General features: G+C 35.7%; 3 protein-coding genes across 5 annotated transcripts; all 3 read left to right on the top strand.

Moving 5' to 3' along the window:
* The first annotated feature begins 1,450 nt into the window (after positions 1-1,450).
* LOC113043239 (phosphatidylinositol N-acetylglucosaminyltransferase subunit Y) lies at positions 1,451-2,857 on the top strand. The gene is made up of 2 exons (XM_026202485.1): positions 1,451-1,706; positions 2,422-2,857. Exon 2 carries the CDS (start codon positions 2,604-2,606, stop codon positions 2,817-2,819), a length of 216 nt encoding a protein of 71 aa, XP_026058270.1. The 5' UTR covers positions 1,451-1,706; positions 2,422-2,603; the 3' UTR covers positions 2,820-2,857.
* Positions 2,858-8,675: 5,818 nt separating this feature from the next.
* LOC113043238 (parathyroid hormone-like) lies at positions 8,676-9,891 on the top strand. Its single transcript, XM_026202484.1, has 3 exons — positions 8,676-8,793; positions 8,986-9,092; positions 9,190-9,891. Exons 1-3 carry the CDS (start codon positions 8,791-8,793, stop codon positions 9,422-9,424), a joined length of 345 nt encoding a protein of 114 aa, XP_026058269.1. The 5' UTR covers positions 8,676-8,790; the 3' UTR covers positions 9,425-9,891.
* Positions 9,892-10,025: 134 nt separating this feature from the next.
* LOC113043234 (BTB/POZ domain-containing protein 10-like) lies at positions 10,026-22,268 on the top strand. Of its 3 annotated transcripts, XM_026202476.1 has the most exons (9): positions 10,026-10,378; positions 10,600-10,749; positions 16,186-16,388; positions 17,455-17,707; positions 17,825-17,927; positions 19,338-19,458; positions 19,766-19,963; positions 20,339-20,449; positions 21,381-22,268. In XM_026202476.1, exons 2-9 carry the CDS (start codon positions 10,649-10,651, stop codon positions 21,692-21,694), a joined length of 1,404 nt encoding a protein of 467 aa, XP_026058261.1. In that variant the 5' UTR covers positions 10,026-10,378; positions 10,600-10,648; the 3' UTR covers positions 21,695-22,268. The 3 variants fall into 3 exon arrangements, with proteins under 3 accessions (XP_026058261.1, XP_026058262.1, XP_026058260.1); XM_026202477.1 differs by lacking the exon at positions 10,600-10,749; XM_026202475.1 differs by lacking the exons at positions 10,026-10,378; positions 10,600-10,749 and adding an exon at positions 12,610-12,964.
* Positions 22,269-22,439: the final 171 nt, after the last annotated feature.

Here is a 22,439-nt window from a genome sequence, read left to right as displayed (position 1 = left end):
CGGGTTTGTTTCATTTGACATGCTTGGCAGGTCAGTGAACTGAGCTCTCTGGTGCCCATGAGCTTCTTTCCAGCTTTTTCTCTTCCATCAGCTTAAAACACTGCAAATATTGACTCAAAACTTTCAATTTGGCAGTGTGGGAATATTGAGGGGAATGTGTCCCTTTCTGTGTTTTTGGTGGAAGTACACACAAACATGGAATTGCCCATGCTGTCTCCTCCATAAAATTAGAGTTAACCTTGCCTGACTTGAACAAGAGATCTGCCACAACAGCACACCCCAAAGAAATAAACCCCTGATAAACCCCTGGACAAGTCTTGAGAAACCAGCTGGATGAATAACCAGAGCTGCTCTCAAATCAAGAGGAGGATCCAGCCACCGCTGGACAGAAGAAGGCTGGTCAGATGCTTGACTTTTGCTGGAGTCTTTTGTGTGAATGAGTCTTCTGAGAGCCACTCAAAATCAATACTGGCAGCTTCTGCCTTTAATTTAAGTCTCAGCTTGTTTCACAAAAAGCGCTTCAAAGTAAAGGTTTTCCCTGCAATATTTGTTAGTTGTTTCTTTTAAAACACACAGTTCACTGGCGACATCTGCTGTTCATCAATAATCTCTTCAGCTTCTCCAGTTCGGTTTCTATTTTACAATATACTTTAGGCAAGAGCTCCACACACCGCTTTCGAGATATTATGTTTAATGAGGCATAAAATGACATAATTCTATCCAATAAATCTATTTCAAATGCTTAAATGCATTCCTCTCACTATGATTCCTTGGAATCAACACGTTATTTCTATAATTATTTATTTCTCTTGATATAAAACAGTATATAATGCAGTCTGTAGTGAACCCTTATTTTTATTTAGTAGTGACATAATTCCACTATTGCACTTTTTTTCCTTGTTCTTCTTCAGATTATTAGCTTACATATTACTAAACTCTTATATCATACGTTTGTCTTTCTTATCGATGCAGATAAAAATAATATTTATACAATATCTATGAATGATAATAAAAATAATAAAATGCGTGTGATGCATAAGAAAAACAGTGACATTATATGACAATTGTCTTGAATGAATGGCTCGCTGCCAGCTGAAAAAGCCAATTATTATTTTTATTTTTTTAATCAGTAACAATAGTTAGTTCTAGTTTAAATTATTAATTTAATTATTACGTACGTACATTTTTGTATTATTACTTGATTTTTTATTGTTATTATTATTTTGATCAATGCAATAATAGCCTACATTTGATTATTGTTAATTATGTCTGTCCTAACACATAAATTAATTATATATTTCTAAATATCTGCTTCCAGAGTGTTCTTTGTACTGTGCAGACCATGTGAACCCAGATATATCAATATTTTTTGTTATAAATGACAATAATTTTCAAATAGAACAATCTGCCACCGGAACCATCTCACGAATGTAAAATATCAGGGGACACGTTTACAAATGCGCCTAGCTCGGCGCTTCCGGTTTACTGTTGGCTCTGTCAGACAAGTTTAGTTTAGTTGTTTGTTTGTTTTTCACCCCTTCTGCTGTCTTCGGATATGTCTCATGCATTGAGGACACTTTGTACTGGAGTGTTTAGCGTTCAGAGATCCGCAGCGCTGCAGTGAAGGACGGCCAGAGTCAGAGTCAGCCGTTTGATGAGTCTCTGCTGGAGTTTCTTGTGTGTCCACTGTCCAAAAAACCCCTGAGGTATGACTGTTCATCATGCATTATATTATTGCCTTATGATGGGACGTGGTGATGTCATAAAACACCAGTCGATACATTTCCATTACGAACTTTTACCTTGGTGTAGCTACTACTGACAAACATCATAGTTAGTATTTTTTTTTTTTTTTTATCATTTAGGACTTATTTTGTAAATGAATAAAAGCGTTTACTATTAACATAAATATTATTATAATTTTGCATAAAAAATATACTAATTTTAACACTACTTTATAAAAAAAAGAGGCAAAATGTTACAGAATTACACTTTTCAAAGCATTCTGCTTTATATGAAGATATGGTTTTGTAGGAATTTAATACTTTTTTTATCGTAAATATTTTTCATAAACTTTTCACAGATTTTTTTGAAAGGGCTTTTCAGATTATGATTATCAATAGTCATCATAGGTACTTTTTAAAAATGTTTTATTCTATGTGATAAGCTTATGGCCTATTTGTATGTGTATAAACCAATTAAACTATAATTATAAAAGCTATTTTAAAAAAACAGAGAAACAAAAATGCTACAGAATTACAAAGAAATCTGAAAGACAATCTGCTTTGGATCCCATATTCATTGAGTGTGGTTTATAGTAACTATTATTAAATATGTTTAACATGAAACATCTTTGTAAGGGATGTGCAGTTATCGTTATCAATATTATTAATACATGTATCTGCTTCTGATCTTTTCAAGGTACGACGAAAGGAGCAACGAATTAATAAACGAACAGCCTGGTATTGCATATCCCATCATTGATGGTATTCCTAAGATGATCCCACAAGATGCAAGAATGATCCATAAGAGCGCAGCGACTGAAAAACCCACTCAATCTTGAATTTATAAAGCTAATACTTCACTCTTCATTTTCTGCCACAATGTTTTTCTCCCTGTCTACAGTGACTGTTCTTGTACCACTGATATCTTTGTCTGGACTCTTTTACTCTGCAGCAGTGGATGAAAATTTCCCTCAAGGCTGTACAAGCGCAAGCAGCGTGTGTTTCTACAGCCTGCTGCTGCCAGTAACAATTCCTGTCTATGTTTTCTTTCACCTTTGGAAGTGGATGGGAATCAAGCTGTTTAGACACAATTAAAACTGTACAACGGTGAGACTGTTTTAACTGTAGGAACTTTTGTGTACAATGCTTGCTTGTAAACAAACTGAACATTCATATACTGAATAAACATTGAAGCAAATGATGTAAAATGCAGAATAACAAAGCTATGTGTACAGAACTCTCTGCTTTTTCCCCCCTCGTGAATGTATAACATCTTGGTCTGATTTTACTTCTTCGTTCTTTTCTCAACTCTTTCCGTGAGCTTCATCAAAGGGCACATGGGCTTCGGAGAATCTTCACCCTTCACCTTAAAAAAGAAAGACTCATTCAAGCGGGTCTGGATGACCTTCAGCTGGAGCAGATCACCTTTGGCCTTGGGCACCGTATCGCCGTCTTCACTCGATGTGCCTGATATCTTCAGCATGGGTGGTTTCTCCCAATCTACAGAGGGTTGTTTTGGGCCGTGCATTTGTCTTGTTCTGTTTGGCAGGCTCAGGTCTACTGGTTCCTCCAGGCTTTTGGACGTGTTCTGCAGCTGCTTCTGAAACTTGAGCGAAGTGGAGAGTGCCGGGAAGGTGAAGAAGTTTTCGGTTTGAGTTGTTGCTTCAGCAGTTAAACTACATGAGAGGTTCTCTGGCACCTTCCCATTAATACTGGAGCTTGAGCTGCTGGAGATCTCCACATATGGATCCAAGAATGATTTCTGTGTAATAAACAGGTCTTGGCTGGTCATTTCTTCAGCTGTGTTGGATTCCAAGCTGCTTTCACTGACCAGCTGCTTCTTTCCATATTCTTCCTCATTTGTCTTTGGAGCTTGGCTCTGCTCGGGTGGCAAGTTGAAAACGACTCTCTTTTTACGTTTCACACTTCTATTACACTCCTTCACAGGTGAATATGGTGTTTTCTGATCAGGGGAGATGCAGATGATGGGCTGCGTTTGGTGCGTATCTTCAGGTTGCTTGAACTGTTTATTTAATGTTGGGTGTTGAAAGTCTTCCTTCGGTTTGATTTTCTTCTTTGCCTTCTTTCTTTTCTTAGTCTCTTGCATTTGTGTAAACACTGCCTCGTGGACGCCGTCGTGCAACAAGAAGTCAGGCACATGCTTTTTGCCCTTATCCTTTTTCCTTTTCTTGTTTTTGTGTTTCTTGGATGCTTTAAAGGCATTTTCAACATTGGGAATGTTCTTCATTGTTGGGAGAGAAGCCATTTCCTTTACAAAATCAAAGAGTAAAAACAAAGCACACTGATTATATTATCAATTCCTATTATTACTGATGTTGAAAACAGTTGTGCAGCTTAATATTTTACTGGAAATGTTGATCGCTTTTTAAGGACTCTTTAATAAAATGTTGTACCAAAAAACAGCATTTATATGAAATAATAAATCATTTATACCTTATGCATGTCTTCACTTTCACTTCTGAATTATCAAATAAATTCTTGCCAAGAAAGTTTTTTTTAAATCTTACATACCCCATACTTTTGAATGGTTGTGTATCACGGATTCCACAAAAGTAAGGAGCAGCAAAACTGTTTATGATATTGGTAATAATATTAAATGCTTCTGGAGCACCAAATCAACATATTAGAATAATTTCTGAAGGATCATGTGACACTGGAGCCTGGAGCAGCAATGGAGAAAACTGTATAAATATATATTTATATAATGAGTATTTATCGCTATATAGATGCATGTTTAATATGCCTGGTGCAGTGTAACAAACCATCAATGTAACATAATGGGGAAATATCTGAAGGCTCTGTCATAAGTTACAGTTACACAGTAGTTTACATTTAATCAAGTGGATCAAAAAATTTCATCAAAGTTTTCCTAAGACAAGAAAGCATTTTGATTTAAGGACAACTTTTCTTTCTTTCTTTCTTTCTTTTTTTTTGGAAAGGTTTTCATTAATTTCAGTTGTTGACTGGTGTAGTATATTTTTTTCGTGTATACTCATATGCCTCTCCCGAGTGAAATTTCCTATTTGTCCTGTTTCTTCCCCCAAGTAAAACGGTCAGTGTGAAAACAAATGCATTTAACTCATTTAATGCATTTTTTCAACTATGTTCCAACTCTTGTGTAACTCGTGTAACTCTTACCTGATTTAGCTGGTCACTTTTTCTCTCAGACAGGACCTTAAAAATCCTGCAAAACAGTAACAGTAATGAGGAGAGCAGACTTGTGGATACATTTGTTGAGAAACGCTGTATCTAAAGTTGAAATCAAATCTACAGTTTATAACTTAGTTCATCGAGACGTCGTTCTCCACAGATACTCAGCGACTTCTGTTACAGAAAGCAGCTTGCTTAACTGCTAATCCTTTGCGACTAGATATCTAACAAACTGCTTTTCATTTAAAAGTATGTCATGTACTCTTGAGTTCTGACTCTAAACCAAAAGGAAAACTGTCATGTACTTACCTATTTTGCTCATTGACAAATTACACACTCCAATGTTTCCGCCAATTACCGCTTCAGTGTGTTGCCGACTGCGCATGCTCTGTACGTGTCGACATTTTCGAGCATTTATGAACAGCATGTATCTAATGAAATTATAATGTAAAATACATTCTAAAAACAAACGAATTGTAAAGACAATTTCTGCTCGCAGTTGTGTGTATTGAACATTTTATTTTCATAAATCACGCCGTTACTGTGACAACGAAGAGCTACGTAACCTTTATATCTTCAGTCCATTCATGAATAAGCTTCAGTGCTCTGTGCGTCACTCGACTTGTCAGGCAACTATTTTCACTGTTGGAGAGATCCCTTTCTCACATAAAGAGCTTTTCTTCTTAGAAATGGCTTCCGTGGTCTATCGCGTTAGCAAGTAGCAACTAAAATGATTTTTACTGCCATTCTTTTTACGGACTAGTGGGAATATCGCATGTGAACCTGCATGAAACGTGTTATGATGTCTTTCTGCTCACTAAACAGTTTCTTTGAAGCTACGTAAGGTTAAATCAACCAGCGTCACTTGATGAAAAAGGTCACAAAGTTCAAGGTTTATTCGCAAAAGAAAAGACAGATATTTTTATTTAGTTCCTCCCAAAACCTTTTTAAAATACATTTACAATTTATTTATTTATTTTTTGCTACAATGTTGTAATATTTATTGTGCTTTTTATATGATTTATTAATAGTTTATTTTATAAATGATATGTGTATTAGCACACCTTTGTGTTATTTACTTTCTGTTTGGTTGGTTTAGTACATTTTCTCTGGTTTTATACTATGTATCATAGCTGTGAATACAAAATACATGTCTCAACCTGTCTCTATTCTATTCTATTCTATTCTATTCTATTCTAAAACACTAAACATTGTACATAATTTTTTATTATAGCTGTAAATACAAAAATTACACACTAGTCCTGTCTCTATTATTTTCTATTTCTATTTTCAGTTCTAATACATTGTACATATTTTCTATCCTATCATATAGCATGAAATACAAAAAAATACATGCCAGATGTGTCTATATTCTATTCTATTCTATTGAGTTCTGTTCAATTATTTTCTGACTATTCTAATACACTGCACATTGAATATAATTTCTGTTTACTATTGTATGTATCATACCTATAAATACAAAATTACACACCAGACCTGTCTCTATTCTATTCTATTCTATTCTAATACATTACACATTGTACATATTTTGTAGTCTGTACACTACGTATCATAGCAGTAAATACAAAAATACTTATTAGACCTGTCTATTCTATTCTATTCTAATTCACTAAACATTGTACATAATTTGTTATCATAGCTGTAAATACAAAAATACACACCAGACCTGTCTATATTCTATTATGTTCTACTCTATTCTATTCTGACTATTCTAATACACTGCACACTGAATATCATTTCTGTCTATACTACTGTATCATAACTATTAATGCAAAATTACACACCAGACCTGTCTATTCAAATCTATTCTATTCTAATACTTTGCATATTGTACTATTTTCTATCTGTATACTATAGCAATAAATACTAGTAAAATACATATCAGACCTGTCTATTCTATTCTATTCTTTCAGTCTTCCAAGCATCTAACACTTTTTTCAATAAAAAGCAAATCTTGTGGCATTGTATTTTGATGTCCTACATCGGAAAAACAACAACAGTAAAATCACTATAAAAATAATATTTCACAAATTTCATTTTCTAAAATATGACTATAAATCTTAAAATGTTTCAGAACCAATATTTTGTGATAATACCTCCTTTTAAAAATGTAGAATGTTTGACCTGTTGTCAGATATTTCAGGTGGAAGTTATTAACATGTGTCCCCATTCATTTTGATTATCAAAGGTTGTTTTCAAATCAACCAACATAAAAAATATTTTACCACTCAATAAACCTTGAGAAAGACCAAAAATAGCCACATGATGGCACTTAACATAAATTCAGTTCATTGTGTCACAAGGAGCTGAATGGCATTTATACCTGTGGCATGACTGCATTGGGTGTCCTTAGGTGACTTGATATCTCCCCCTGAATTCTCCTGAATAATCATGTGTAGTGGTAACACACACTGCTGGTGACAGGACCCGCATCGATAAAGCATGAGGTAATGAGAACTACAGTTCTGGGGTCGAAAGGTCCCCCCTCCTGCCTCCAAAGGGTATAAATACTGCTGAGGATTGTTAGGACTGTGCTAGGGATCTCTTGCAAGGGTCAAAGGTCTATTTGTTTGGTGGGTGTCATCTAAACAGGCCATGCCCACTTCAGCCCATACACAGTACTGCAAAAGAGAGGGATGGGGTCAAACATCTTCAACATGCAGGCCTTGTCAGCCATAAATCTTGTGAATTTGGTATGTAAACAACTTTAGCTGCTTACCACCTGCGAAGTTTGTTTTACAGAATGCCAAAGGAAGAAACATTAGCTCATGGACAGGTGCAATGCAAGATGCAGTGAACATTTCAAGAATAAGCAGTATTGGATACAGCTTACATGCACTTTGCTGGTTATTGCATAAAACATAGATATTGGGTGACGATCTCTCCGGTCCGCTATAATTTACAGACTGAAGTGATGCTTATTGCCTCGTATGTCATCATACCCCCATATTTTTCTTGAGTCAGAAGCCCATAGCTTGGAGAGAAACCCTAACCACACCACGAGGTAAGATCTACGGGTCAGACCTGTTTAGGTACCCAAACACACTCTCTGTGTCATGACATAGCTATTCCTGGGCTACATTTAGAAAACTTCGCTCATAGTTACCTAATCTGCCATCCAGTGGCCATAAAAGTAGGAAAGAGCCATCCACCTCCTGGTGGTGCCCCCCTGGACACCTGTGACTGCAGCAGGTTCTTTGGCTGGATTACCATCTGATAGAGAAAACGTACAAAACAGCTGCTATCATAGTTGCAGTCCATAAATGAATACCTTTTCTGTACATCTTCAGAGAAAATCTGGAAAGCTTTTTATTAGTCTAAGTGGATACAACTATTCACAAAAAAAAAAAAAAAAAAACTCAATATGTACAATTTATACCAACTTTAATGTTAATAAAATAATACAAAATACACATAAAGCAAACAACCTGAAATTAAAATAAGATAGTAAGTATAATACAATATAATTTAATTTACTACCTGATTTAAATGACAGAGCAGTTCCGAGCTAAAATTAAGTATTTTTTATTTATTTTGTATAAACGTTTGAGACCTTTGGAATAAAAAAAAAAGATTTATTTGTTTGTGTAATTATTGCTAGGAAGTTAAAGAAATTGTACCACTAACTGACGTACATGAGTTCAAATTCAAGGGCGGGTTTTAACGGGGGCTGAATTATTGGTGGTGTTGTAGAGGTGTTGTCACGCGCATTCTTCATCAAGTCACGGGGTGACATCATCACTAATAATGAAAGCGGCTGATCAATGGACACAAAGCTATATAAGGAGCTCACCCTGTGAACTGTGAACCAACTCTAATGTGAACTGATAGACTGATGCACGAACTCCCGCGATCTCTTACTTAATACCCAGCAATGGTAAGTTGAGTCTAAATTGTGTTGTTGTTTTAATATTATTAAATATTAGTTAATATTATATATATATTTTTTTATCTTAGCGATATATTTAGTTCAAGGCTGTATGCAATTTTTTCCCATTGAAATAGACTGTTGCGGTTATAAAATATATATATATATTTTTACATAAACGCATTTATTTTTATTTCAAAGGTTCCTAAAATGGTTTCCATCAATCATGGACTTTTGGAGAAAACAGTTGTACTTTTCTCCATCTGCATATTATTCTATTCAACACATGGAGATAGCAAGCCACTGGGGTAAGTAGGCTATACTGTAGCTAATATTTTTTCCTTTTTTTTTTTTTTTTTTTTGGTTCAGATGTATGATGTTGTATTTTTTTTCTTCATCAAAAAGAAAAAGAGCTATCAATGAAGTCCAGTTTATGCACAACCTCGGGGTGCATAAACATGTGGAACTGAGGCAAGACTGGCTTCAGATGAAACTTCGGGAAATCCACACGGCCTCAGAGAAGAAAAACGAAGAGAAAACAGGACTTCTTCCAGATATTATTCCCAATCTGAAGCATCTAAATCCAAGGGAAGCAGAGGATATCATTGCAGTTTTGGAAAAACTTATGAATCCGTCGTAGAAACACAATTCACGTGAACTCAGGGACTGAAGTCAAGCCATTCTTTTCAGCCTTAATTCTATTAACAATATTTATTTTTTTTCTATACAAAATTTATTTATATTTTTATGTTGTTTCCATCATTTTTAGCGGCTAAGCCGTGACAGCTCAAAGCTTTTTTATGTATTTATTCGTTATTTGATCGTAACATAGGCTAGATCTATTAACTGAACCCAGAAAAAAGTAAACGAGCAGTCGGACCAAATATTTGTTAATTTTTTTTAAGACAAAAACTGTTAAAAATGTCTTAAATTTATGATGACAATGAAAAATAAAGATTAAAAAAACTGTTCACTGTTGTGTTAAATGTCTTACATCGCGCACTTTAGTTTTAGGCTTGGTTATTTAGGCATAAATTGATCCTGCCCTTTAAATTGATTTATACTTCCACTTTTTTTTTTTTGTATTACTTATGTAATCATTTTAAGTAATATTATTTCACTACACTTTGTGGTTGACTGAACCAGAGATTATTTTACTATCGGGTGAAACTAATGATGTCACTTTGTGGGCGCAACCCCGGAGGCATGTTATCATTTTAGCACGGCCTCTACTCTGGTCTTCTTACTGCCGGACCGGAAGCGTTAGCTGTTACAGTCATAGACATCATATATATTATGTCTATGGTTACAGTTGCGCATGACTCCTAGAGGCTTTGTGCGCTGAAGGTGAAGGTTGTTTTTATCACGAATTCTCGTGTGTTCTTCTCGCGATATTCAGTTTAGTTAACTTGTCTCCTTGGTTAGCCATGTAACGTTAGCATCTTCAAATCTTTCAACATTCTATCCCATCGTTAACGGCGAAGAACAAGCTAATGTATATAAATGCTAGCTAGTATTCACTCCTGTCAGTAAGTTCAAACCTATGGTTCAAACGCACACCACGCGGATCAAGTTCAACTTATAGCGGAAACAGGTGAGAGATCGCTTGTGTTTGGTTAGCGTTCCTTTTAAACGCCAACTTAAGCTAACTAGCAAATTACCTAGGCTGGAGTACTTGACAGTTAAAAATTAAACGTTACAACTAATTGTCCATAAAACTATTTGGACTGATGTAATTAATCAATAAAAAGCATTATAGCAAGTTTTGGCAACAGATAGAATGAAACATTGTTTCAATTCTTTTTGCTCTGCTAGGATATGAGATCTTAAGGTGTAAAGGTCCAGTAATATAAACTCTCCCGAGATGGCAGCACATTCTATCTCTTATGACAGCCACTCTAGCGATTCAGAAAATTGGGATCAAAGGACAACATGTGGCTCTAGGAGAATCTGCAGACATTTAAGGTAAGACTGGATAATAACAGATTCCCAGTCATAGAGTCCACCTGCTGCATAGATTTTCTGAAGTATGTCTTCAAAAACACTGCACTGTCAGATGTATTTATATGGAAACACTCTTGTATAGTTCAATTCATTGTGGTTCATTCCAAATGATAAATCCATTATTTATATAGTTAAAATATGGGGCTGGGCTGTTAATAGTTACTAGATTTAATTGATCTTCATTTTGATTAAAAAAAAAAAAAAGATTGATTTTTAAATAGGTAGATTCTTTAGATTCCAAGATCGCTCTAGTTTGTCTGTTCAGTGTGTAAACAAAACTTCACCAAACATAATTTTCAGTTTTCATTACAGCCAATCTTTAAATATTGAAATATGAACAAACTGGAATAAAAAGATGACACCATTTAAAAAGTATAGATAAAAACTGGTTGATTGATATAGTTGATTAGGGCTACTATAACTATGAAATAAATAGAATTTAGACTCTGTTGTTCATTTTAACTTTTAATATTATAGTAATGTACCAACTTACAAGGTTTCCTGTATAGTTTACAGCATTAATTGATATATCGTACCTGTACTGTAACTGATAAGTAGCCAAAATAATCTGTCTAGTCGATTAAGAGCTTGTGAATTGAAATTGAATCAATCAATGAAATGAGTGTCATTACTTAGCCCTAGTTTTAATCGTATGTTTTTGTGCATAATGCTGGTTGTTTCAAGGTGTATATACTGATTTCTGTAGGGAATCTTGTATTATGACAGATTACATATCTCTTGTGCATGTATCACGAGGACCTGTTTATAGAATATTAGTATACTAAAGTTACTGAGCAACAACATGCATTTGCAATTTATTATAACCAGTTCTATCTATCTATCTATCTATCTATCTATCTATCTATCTATCTATCTATCTATCTATCTATCTATCTATGATATCAGTGCAAGTGCCGTCTTGGTAATATCAATGTCAGTTTGCAATGCCATTGCAGAAATGCTGTTTTTACTTTAGACCTGAGTCAGAATAGATGCCACATTGAATTTAACGTGGATAAAAACGAGGCTGGCTCAGATAAACTTACAGTAATTTATAATGACACAAACTGTTTTATGGAGTTTTTGCATACTGAAAGTTACTTTCAGTGAGACTTTTCGTCAGCTGAACATTATCAGTATGTTATTAAACATCGGTACAATACACTAAAATTAACTGTACATATATCCCTCACAACCAAGTTTTCAAATTATACATGGCCACAATGATAAGGGGTTTTTGCATCTGAGTGTACGATTTAACGTCAACCCCCACTAAAAAAGGGTACCATTCTAGTCGTTTTTGCATCTTTTAAATGAAAAAAGGGCTTCAGTGAGCACCTCTGCACATAATGTCCTACATGTTCGCCTTTGCGTGTCAGCGCCACCTGCTGGCCAGAGAGAAATGAACAGCTTGTAAGGATGGAGACGGAAACAATGGCCATACAAGCTTTGTTTATGAATGAAACGCAGGAAGGGTAAAAAAAAAGCACAGCTTACGACATGCTTTCTAAAGCAGGTTTTTTTTAAAAAAAATCATTTTATTTCGTTATCTAGTTTGTTACAAGCACACCTTTGTCAAGGATAGGTAAAGGTTAAAAAGGATAAGATGGTGATATCAAACAAATATAGTGATTTGGTGCATAACAACACTCACTTGTATACACCTTTAATTGAACTTAAAAACTATATTCAGAATAGAAGGTCATTGTGACAAGTCTTGTATAACGGTTTTAACACTCGCGCGGCTGCGGAGATTGAGGTTCACCGAGTTCGTTCTCCGTCGCATCATCACGCCGTCTCCTTCATCAGCCCGTCGTGTTATCGAGCACGAGAGAATCTACAGTATCAGGAGATGTTACGAGCGTCGGCCTACGTCATCGAGGCAGCCTCCGCGTGCCACAGTAGCAACCAGCCATTCACTCTCGCGCGTGCGTCTACGCGGGTTACTATGCTACCGTCCTACCTGAAGGCGTCCTTTCTTACCAAAAGGCGGCATTTGGAGGCTGTGTTCGCAGTGAATAAGTTATACCGGAGTGCTCGCACTATGCTGAAGTTTGAAAGTAATGCCCAAGGATGCTAAGTCGCCTGGCAAGCCCTCTTTGTGCGAAGGAGCGCGCGTCCTTTGTGCGTTCATTCATCAGCTGCTGCCCTGCTGCTTTGTTTTAAAGACAGGCGGGTACGTAGACGCTCTTCACTGTGTCAATGAGTCTTAAAAGAGGGACCTTTTGCTTTGTAAAGTCCTGAGAAAATGCGCAGTGAGTTTTTTTTATAGATGAGATTTCATATGCAATTCCCTCATTAAATATTCTATCGTTTAGACATGATTTGTATGCGTCATTTGAACGCACATCAGCAGACAGTGCGCTTCAGGAACGCATTGTCTTGCTGTTTAACATTATAGGAGCGGTGTCAGTAGTGTGCTGAATTATTGATGCTACTTTTTCTGTAAGTAACAGAACGGTTTGTGCGTCTCGAACAAGTTAAACCGCACTTGTCTTTTAAAAAAAATGTATCAGTATTGATTGACACACAGAAAGACAGATCTTCAGTTGGCTTGTCTTGTCAAGATGATCTTGTCCCATAAGGGGTCCGGAGACACCCCAGACATGCCTTCATTTTAATTTGTAGTGGGCTTCTTCTGGCTGGCTCATTTCTGGGCTGATGCAATAGACAAGCAAAACATGATCTTGACTTGGAATCATGCATGTGTTTGGCAGTGGATCTGTGAAAATGATCTGTGATATAAAGCTGAATGAGTTTCTGTGTGAGCTGCTTAGGGAGTCATCAGACTGCTCGGATGGTACTTAACGGGTGCAGCTCAAGTTCAGGTTTCACCAGTGCATTAATGGCTAGGATCTTGGCAGCTAAAATATCAATCAGTAAGCAGCTGAAAAGTGTTGGGAGCACAGTGGTTTGCATAGTGTGATTTTGGTGTATTTTAAACAAAAGTGTCTTATAAACAATATCCAAAACCATTATTTTATCCATTTATTCTATTTTACATAAATACAAACTATAATACATTGCATATATATATATATATATATATATATATATATATATATATATATATATATATATATATATATATATATACATAAAATAACAATAATATAGTCATATTTAGAGTATAGCAATAAAACAATAGGTAGTTAAATATAAAATAAAAGTTGTACTTTATATTAGTATTAATAATATTTTGTAGTAATAATAATAATATGATAGTAATAATAATAATTATTATTCTTAATGTTATGTAATTATATTATTTTTATTATTACTTATTACTTTATATTGTTAGTTTTTATTTTAATTATTGTTTTACACAATGAAATAACCTTTGGTGTGTGTGTGTGTGTGTGTGTGTGTGTATATATATATATATATATATATATATATTTATATATATATATATATATATATATATATATATATATATATTTATATATATATTTGTTCCAATATATATATTATATATTATATGTATATATTAGTATTAATAATATTTTGTAAATATCATCTTTTGTATGGTTTAATTGATACTATAATAATAGTAATAATTACTATTATTTTAATATTATTAATTAAAACCATTATATTACTCAATTTACTAAATTATATTAAGCATTGATTTGTGAACTGTTAATCATAAAAGTATTGTTTTATTTTTTATTTTTTGAGAATAAATGGTTATCAGTTATTCAAAAAACGAGACAGAAATTTCTTAATCTGTGAACACCTTTGTTTCCTATCAAACACACAGCATGTCATGATTCTTTAGAGACCCACCACTAGGTGCCATCTTTTGGAAATTTCTAGATAAAATAGATAAGTGTTGTGCTATCTGTAAAATGATCAATCTACGTCTGATAGGGACTGTAAAGGTCATTCTAGACTTTGCATTCCATTCAATTTCTGTTCATACTCCTGAAAACACATGCACTTGAAAAGAGGTTTTGGTTTTGCTGCCTACAGTTAAATATTGGTGATTGGTGATGTGTATATAAAGAGATTGATTGATTTTATTGGTGGGATGTTGTAGATTGTTGCATGTGCACGTGTTCTGCATCAGGTGGGAAAACTGGCAGCAGAACACAGCAGGACAATTTATTGAATTTGTATCTGCTGTCGAGTGTGGTGGTGCTGTGGGCTCTGGTCACGCTCTGGTTGCCTAATGGGGTCACAAAGCTTTTGGCTGGTGCAGTCATGAGAGTCGAAATAAATTGAGGGGTCCATCTTGGGCAGCACTTTCGCTGGGATAAAACAAGCCCTATTTCCAGCCTATTCATCATTTATTCAAACAGAATATTCTGCCCGTGCACGCTTCAGTGGACCCTTTATGGTTTTTCAGTGCAGGGGAAGAAAGAGACCTAGACCACAAAGACTATGTTTTTAACTTTGTTTTCTGCTTTGGTCTGTGTCTGTGTTGCACTCCAGTCTCCTTGCTTCAAGGGCATCTGTCTTGTAATGATCCTGTTTCAGACCCCTGTGGAATGAGTATTAATGCAAGAAAAAATGATCATCACCTGGTCTGGGCATAGGCAGTCTGGAGGCTTTATATGATGTCTGGGTTTATAAAGGATTTATTTGTATTTTATAGCTTTATTTATTTATTATTACTATCAGGGTTGTTATAGTTAATTAAAACTGAAACTAGTTTGTCACTGGAAACATAAGGTATTAAAAACATTTAACCTTTTTAAGTTCATCTAGTTCTCAAGGAAACATTTCTCTTGACGTACTAAAACTGAATTGAAAAAATAAATTAAAATTTTAACCATAAAGACACTAAGAAAAAAAAGGCAAAGAAAAAAAATTACTAAAATATTAAACTAAAATAAACTGAAAAAAATATATATACTTCAGTTTTATTATTTAAAGTAAATTTATTTTATACATACAAAGTAGAAGAGACCAGGGCCAGTTTTGTGAATATTTCTTTCTGTGGGTTTAATTCAGATTTTTTTTTTTTTTTTGTCCTGGATTTCTAAATTAAATTATAAGAAGTATTGAATTTTTAATATAGGCCATCGCCTGAAAGGATTAGGTTAAAATTAAACCCCAGTCACTTTTTCTCACAAGCACAGCACGTGATGTGAATAAAATAAAGACAAATGGGAATGAATCATCTGTGATCACACGGGTCAGTGACAGATGAGGCTGTGCTGAAAATGAAGCTGCGCTGCTGTCCTTTTGTCTCATGCAGCAGGTTTGATGAAACTGTGACAAATTGCACTTTGCTGTCATCACACTTACTGCACTCAGCATCTCTTTTTCAGAGCCCAGAGTTCATGTAAGTTTATTGTTGGCGCTCGGTGAGTTCCTCACGTTGTGGAGAGATGCACTCGGACCAGCCCTCACGTGTGTATCTGACTGTGTGTTGGCTTTTCTCGGCAGTGGTCAGCTGCTTGGAGCTCAGCTGGAGGGAGAGCTGGTCAACATGAGCCTGCACGGAGCCAGCGGAGGAGGACCCCTGGACCACCCCATGGAGAGACGGCGTTCTGGTGATCGCTCCAGGGATTCTTCACACGAGAGAGGCGAAGGACAGCTGACCCCCTGCATCAGGAACGTCACCTCACCCATACGCCAGCACCTCAGCGGTGAGCTTTGGCTTGTTCATTCTGTACCATTTAAAACTCCCTCAAATCTTTCAAAATGCTATTCTTAATTCAATATTAAGTCTACATCAATTATAATTTATTATTAATATTAATTATTATTTATTTTTAAATGTTAATGCATATATATGTATATTGGGCAAAACATATAACACCTGAGGCACCGCTACAGTAAATAAATAAATCAATCCTTGAACACGGGTTTTATTTTATTTTTTATTATTATTTTTTGCCATACGTCTAGACATTTTGTTTGACATTTACTTAGTTATTATTTTGACTTATGTCTGTTCTAGAGACATGTTACAACTTTTTGATAAAGCTCTCATTGGTTTTCTTTTGGAAATATGTTTCAAATTTATATTGAATGCATTTATGACTGTAAAGCATGCCTGTATGTGTCATATATATAATTAATACATGCAAAAGTTTGTGGGCAGTCAGATTGTTTTTTATGTTTTTAAAAGAAGTAACTTATGCTCATCAAGGTTGCATTTATGTGAACAAAACCGTAATGTTGTTGAATATTATTACATTTTAAAATAACTGCTTTCTATTTTAGCATATTTTAAAATATCATTTATTTCTGTAATGCAAAGTTGCATTTTCAGCAGCCATAATTCCAGTCTTCAGTGTCACATCATCCTTTAGAAATTATTATGATGTACTGATTTACTGCTCAAACTTACCGTTGTGCTGCAAAATATTTTTGGACAAAAATGTTTGTTTTTTGAAAAAATTATTTTTTATGTTTTGAAATGTATTTGATTCATTGAATGCACCTTTGCTGAGCATTTTAAACATTTTGATTTCTTAAAAAAAAAAAAACTGTCCAACAGCAGTCTAGATAATAGTTTTTTTTCTGGTTTAATTCAATCATGAGGGTTAAATTCTCTAGCTGCAACTTCACTTACCGTTGCTGAATTTTGTTTGTTGCATTAACATTTATTAATTGTGTTCACTGATGGCTTATAACTGTTACTGATGTCGGTACTGGGAGGCTTCACTTGTTTTGACTCCTTTCTTAACTTCCGTATTGTTTGCTCAGACCGTGAACGGGATTCAGGCTGCTCATCGCGCTCCACGAGTCCCAGGCCTCAGAAAGCATGTACTTCCAGCCTGTTCTATGGTGACCCTCATGTTAAAACCCACAGCTCCGACATGATCTACGTGTGTGAAAACATCAAGGAGGGCCCTCGCAGTTTGAGGACTGCCGAGAGAGTCACTCTGATTGTAGACAACACACGTTTCGTGGTCGACCCATCCATCTTCACTGCCCAACCCAACACCATGCTCGGCAGGTAGGATAAACTTCAGTCACGTCTTTCATTAGTCTGTTCATTATGACTTCTGTAGAACCAGTCATATCACGTCAGTGTTTTAATATTAATAAATAACTGGTGGGTGTTGTCTTGAAGGATGTTCGGATCTGGACGGGAACACAACTTCACGCGTCCTAATGAAAAGGGAGAGTATGAGGTTGCTGAGGGAATCAGCTCCACCGTGTTCAGAGCCATTCTGGTGAGTGCTCTATACTTTAAAAGCTTCATTGAGGGTTTAAATATCTCTTTGGCCTAGTGCACCGCATATTGATTAAGTGTTGGATTAGACTGCAGTATCAAAATTCACATGACTCCAGCACAAAGCGCACTGTTTTGTTAAAGCTCATTCCAGATGTATTTTTTAACATATAAAAATGGCAACTCAGCAGAACGTTTTCCTCACTGTCGGGTTTCTTTGGTTTCCTCCGTCATCTTCAGAGTCAGTGCCAGCATGTTTTGTATTCTTTTCCTGTCTGATCACTTTGACTGACCTTAAAATCAAATAATAATTAATAAAACGGATAGTCCGGATGATTGGTTCATTAAAATGACAGGTTATTTAATTTAATTATTATTTTGAATGTAGATCCACTAATTATAAGTTGTGTATATCTATGTTTATTTGTTCATATATATACATATATGTGTGTGTGTGTGTGTGTGTGTGTGTGTGTGCGTGTTATTTACACTGGTGAAGTGGATCAAAACCTTTCATCAAAGTTCTCCTAAAATGTAAAACCAAAATGTGGTCTCAGGACAACTTTGATGAACTTTTTTGATCCACTTCAGATGTTGACTTCTATATATAAATAATAAATATATAAGCCATCAGTGTACACAAGCAATAAAATGTTAATGCAATAAATAAAACTCAGCAACTCAGCGACCCAGGTTCGATTCCCGCTCCCCTCTCCTCCCAGAAATTTCTGGTCATCTCTCCACTATCCTATCTCAATAAAAAAGGCTTAAAAAAGAATAAAATAAAACAACTTCATTCTTCTCACCAATAATACATTCTTAATAAAGTTAAAATAAATGTTAAAGAATATATATTTTGCATTTTAAACAAACTACAGTACAAATATAATAGTATAAATATAACTTTGTACTATAAAAAATATATGCATATTTAAATTTCAAAATATATGCATATGCATATTTAAAACATTTTGTATACAACAATGTATTCTGAGGGAAAAAAAGTTTTTATTATTTTATTTTTATGGATGTTATGGCCACCTTTATTTGGACTACCTTGGCATTCATTACAAAGCCCTCTCCAGAGTCACTGAAAGGGTTAAGCTTCTACCGTGAGCCTCAGCTCAGTGGAAAAATCAGTACATCACTACAGAAATAACAGCCATACTGAATCCTTCTCCTCCTCTTCAGTGAAGTGTTTTGTTGAGCGTCTGTATGCTGAGCTCTTTCCACGTTTGACTGGCTTTAAATGGATCAGTGCGTGTGAAGAGTGGGAAAAAGCAGGGGGTGTGTGTGTGTATGTGTGCGTCTATCTGGCTTCGGAGCCATTTGCTTCTCTTTGGAATAAGTGCTGCTTCAGTAATGGCCGCCTGTTTGTTTTTCCTCTGCGTCTCTCCCTTTTAACCGGCAGGATTATTACAAATCAGGGATAATCCGCTGCCCTGATGGGATATCCATCCCGGAGCTGAGAGAGGCATGTGACTACCTTTGCATCGCCTTCGACTGCAGCACCATCAAGTGCAGAGACCTCAGTGAGTATTCATCAACATGACAAATGCACAGAGTTTTGGCTGGAAAAATGCTCTGATAGTCACCGTAAAGACAGAACTGGACGTCCTTCTGAGCGTTACTGATGTCTGAGGACAGTAGATACGAGAGAGCAGAAGTAGGTCAGTGCCGTATCTGATGTGATTGTCAGATATGGGTCACTGGACACTGATAGTGTGACCCGTTCACATTATTGCTTTTTTAATTGAAAGAATCATGCATATTTCATGATATGGCTGCTGAATCATCATGAGCAGATTTGAATAACGCTCTGGAACGTGTCGGCTGCAGGTGCACTCATGCATGAGCTGTCTAATGATGGCGCCCGGCGGCAGTTCGAGTGCTATCTGGAGGAGATGGTGCTTCCTCTGATGGTGGCCAGCGCTCAGAGCGGAGAGAGGGAGTGTCATGTGGTGGTGCTGACCGACGATGACGTGGTGGACTGGGATGAGGAGTATCCACCGCAGATGGGAGAGGAATACTCACAGAGTCAGTTCACTTCACCTGCACCCCAGTTACACACTGATATCTGTGTCAGTCACAGTGCTGCTGCATTATGGGGGATTTCTGTGAATTGACTGTGGTCATTAGTGGTGCGTGTGGTTTCTGAACACCTTTGGCCCTTATAGCTATGAACATTTAATGAAACCGTAAATTGTGCAGCTTGTTGTGTGCTGTTATGATTTTGACCTTGTTGATAAAATGAGTTAGTAACCACAAAGCAATACACACTAAAATAAGCTAGATTTTTGTTTTTAGACAGAAAAGACAAGATGTTTCAAAGATCAGCGTAGGTTTGTATGGAATGTGTTTTTGTCATTTTTGCACTCATGTTCATAATGGTTTTGTTTTTGTGTCCTGCAGTTATATATAGCACAAAACTATACCGTTTCTTCAAATACATTGAGAACCGAGATGTGGCCAAATCTGTTTTGAAGGAGAGAGGACTGAAGAAGATTCGATTAGGCATTGAAGGTAAGACACAAAATAACATGATTTCACTTGGCTGTTTTCAGAAATAAAATAAGCTCATTTAGACATTTAAACGGATAATCAACCCATAATATAACCCATGTGTCTTTTTATAATAAACGATTGTTGGTAACCAAACAGTTCAGTTACCATTGGCAAAAAAAAAATACTATGGAAGTTAATGGGAACCAAAACTGTTTGGTTACTAACATTCTACAAAATAGTTATATATTACAATAATAAAAATGGTAGTAAATAGAACTTTTTTTTTTTTTTTTGCAATAATACATTGTCTTAATTGTGACAATGCCTGTGAAAACCCAGCTAAAGTCATTTTTTTTGTGATTTACTGTTTTCTACATAAAATCATTCTTCATAAAGATGTAGAACATTTTGTGAATATATAACTTTTATATCTAAGACAGTCAAAGATTGATATCATAGTGAAATTAATGGCTGAAATCAAACTTTGATGTTTGTTATCTCATAATTAGATTTTGAGACTTTAGTCTGGATTTCACAGACATGGTCACAAATAATAAAGTTAAAATAAATGTTAAGAAATAAACTATGCGTTTATGCATTTCTCTCTCTGTCTCTCTCTACATATTTTTTTTGTTCATGTTTTTACATATATATATATACATATAATATTAAAGTTTATACGATAAATGTTATATACTTCTTTTATAAAAATATTTTATTTTTTTACATTTATAAAATGTTCAAATTGGCACTTTGTGTATTACGGTGTAATCTGAGAAAAAAAATATAAATATAAATTTCTTTTAAAATACACAGAACTTTTATTTTAGAACCTTTTTTTGTTTGTTTGTAATGTCACAAAGGAGAATAAATGACAAAATTTTCACTTTTTTTGAACTATCCCTTTAATTAGCATTCCTGCTAATACTGTACCTGTGTTTGCACCTAGGTTACCCAACCTACAAAGAGAAAGTAAAGAAGCGGCCCGGCGGGCGTCCTGAGGTCATTTACAACTATGTCCAGCGGCCCTTCATCCGCATGTCCTGGGAGAAAGAGGAAGGTAAAAGCAGACACGTGGACTTCCAGTGCGTGAAAAGCAAGTCCATCACCAACCTGGCTGCAGCTGCCGCAGACATCCCTCAAGACCAGCTGGTGGTGATGCACCCCGGGCCTCAGGTGGACGAACTAGACATCCTCCCCAACCACCCTCAGCCCAGCCACCATTACGATCCTGATCCCGACGCCCCGTCCCCGGCCATCTGACCCTCACACACACACACACACACACACACCTTCACCACTGGAGCACTGCAGAGAGAGGCCAGCCAAGTCCCGCTGCCAAGACCGCATTGCCTTTCAAGTCCTCTGCCCGCCTTAAGAGTCTCAAAGACGATCGCTGTGGCAGCACATGACCTTTGGACACTTTGCCTTTCTTTCCCTCATAGAACTCAACCAAAGGAGTTTTTTTAATTTAATTAGACACTCAAAGTTGATAATCACTCCTTTGATTAGTATCTGAAGAGATTGTACTAAGTTGTGGTGCTGTGTAGCTACTGCTGTTTAACTTGGCAATAAAATGAAGCACAATCCACTGGAGAACCTGCATCATGTGATGAAATGAGAATCCCCTCTGGTTTTGTCACGTGGACGGGGCGTAACGGAGCACCTGTGGAGCTTCACTGTGATGCATGGCCTCTGAATGAGTACTGAAGTGATGTCATGTTTTTATTGTACCGTATAATTCATATTGTTGTTATTTGTAGCTGCAGTGAGGTGCATCACGAGAGACGCTCCTCTTGCTTGAGGAATGTTATTTTAATAAACACGATCCAATCAGCATGCTTGGTTTATAAGATCTGCTTCTAAATATAGAAATTACTATTATTCATTTGTCATGTTTTCATAGAATTTTATAGGTAGATCCAAAGAAGATGTATCATTAAAATTTCACACAAAACAAAAATAAAAAAATAAATTTTGCATAGAGAAAGTTAAGACTTTTAATGTG

Source organism: Carassius auratus, chromosome 25, assembly GCF_003368295.1.
Source record: "Carassius auratus strain Wakin chromosome 25, ASM336829v1, whole genome shotgun sequence".
NCBI classification, from domain to species: domain Eukaryota; kingdom Metazoa; phylum Chordata; class Actinopteri; order Cypriniformes; family Cyprinidae; genus Carassius; species Carassius auratus.
The sequence above is the reverse complement of the archived record's forward strand: the minus strand, read 5'-3'. Positions and strand labels throughout refer to the sequence as shown.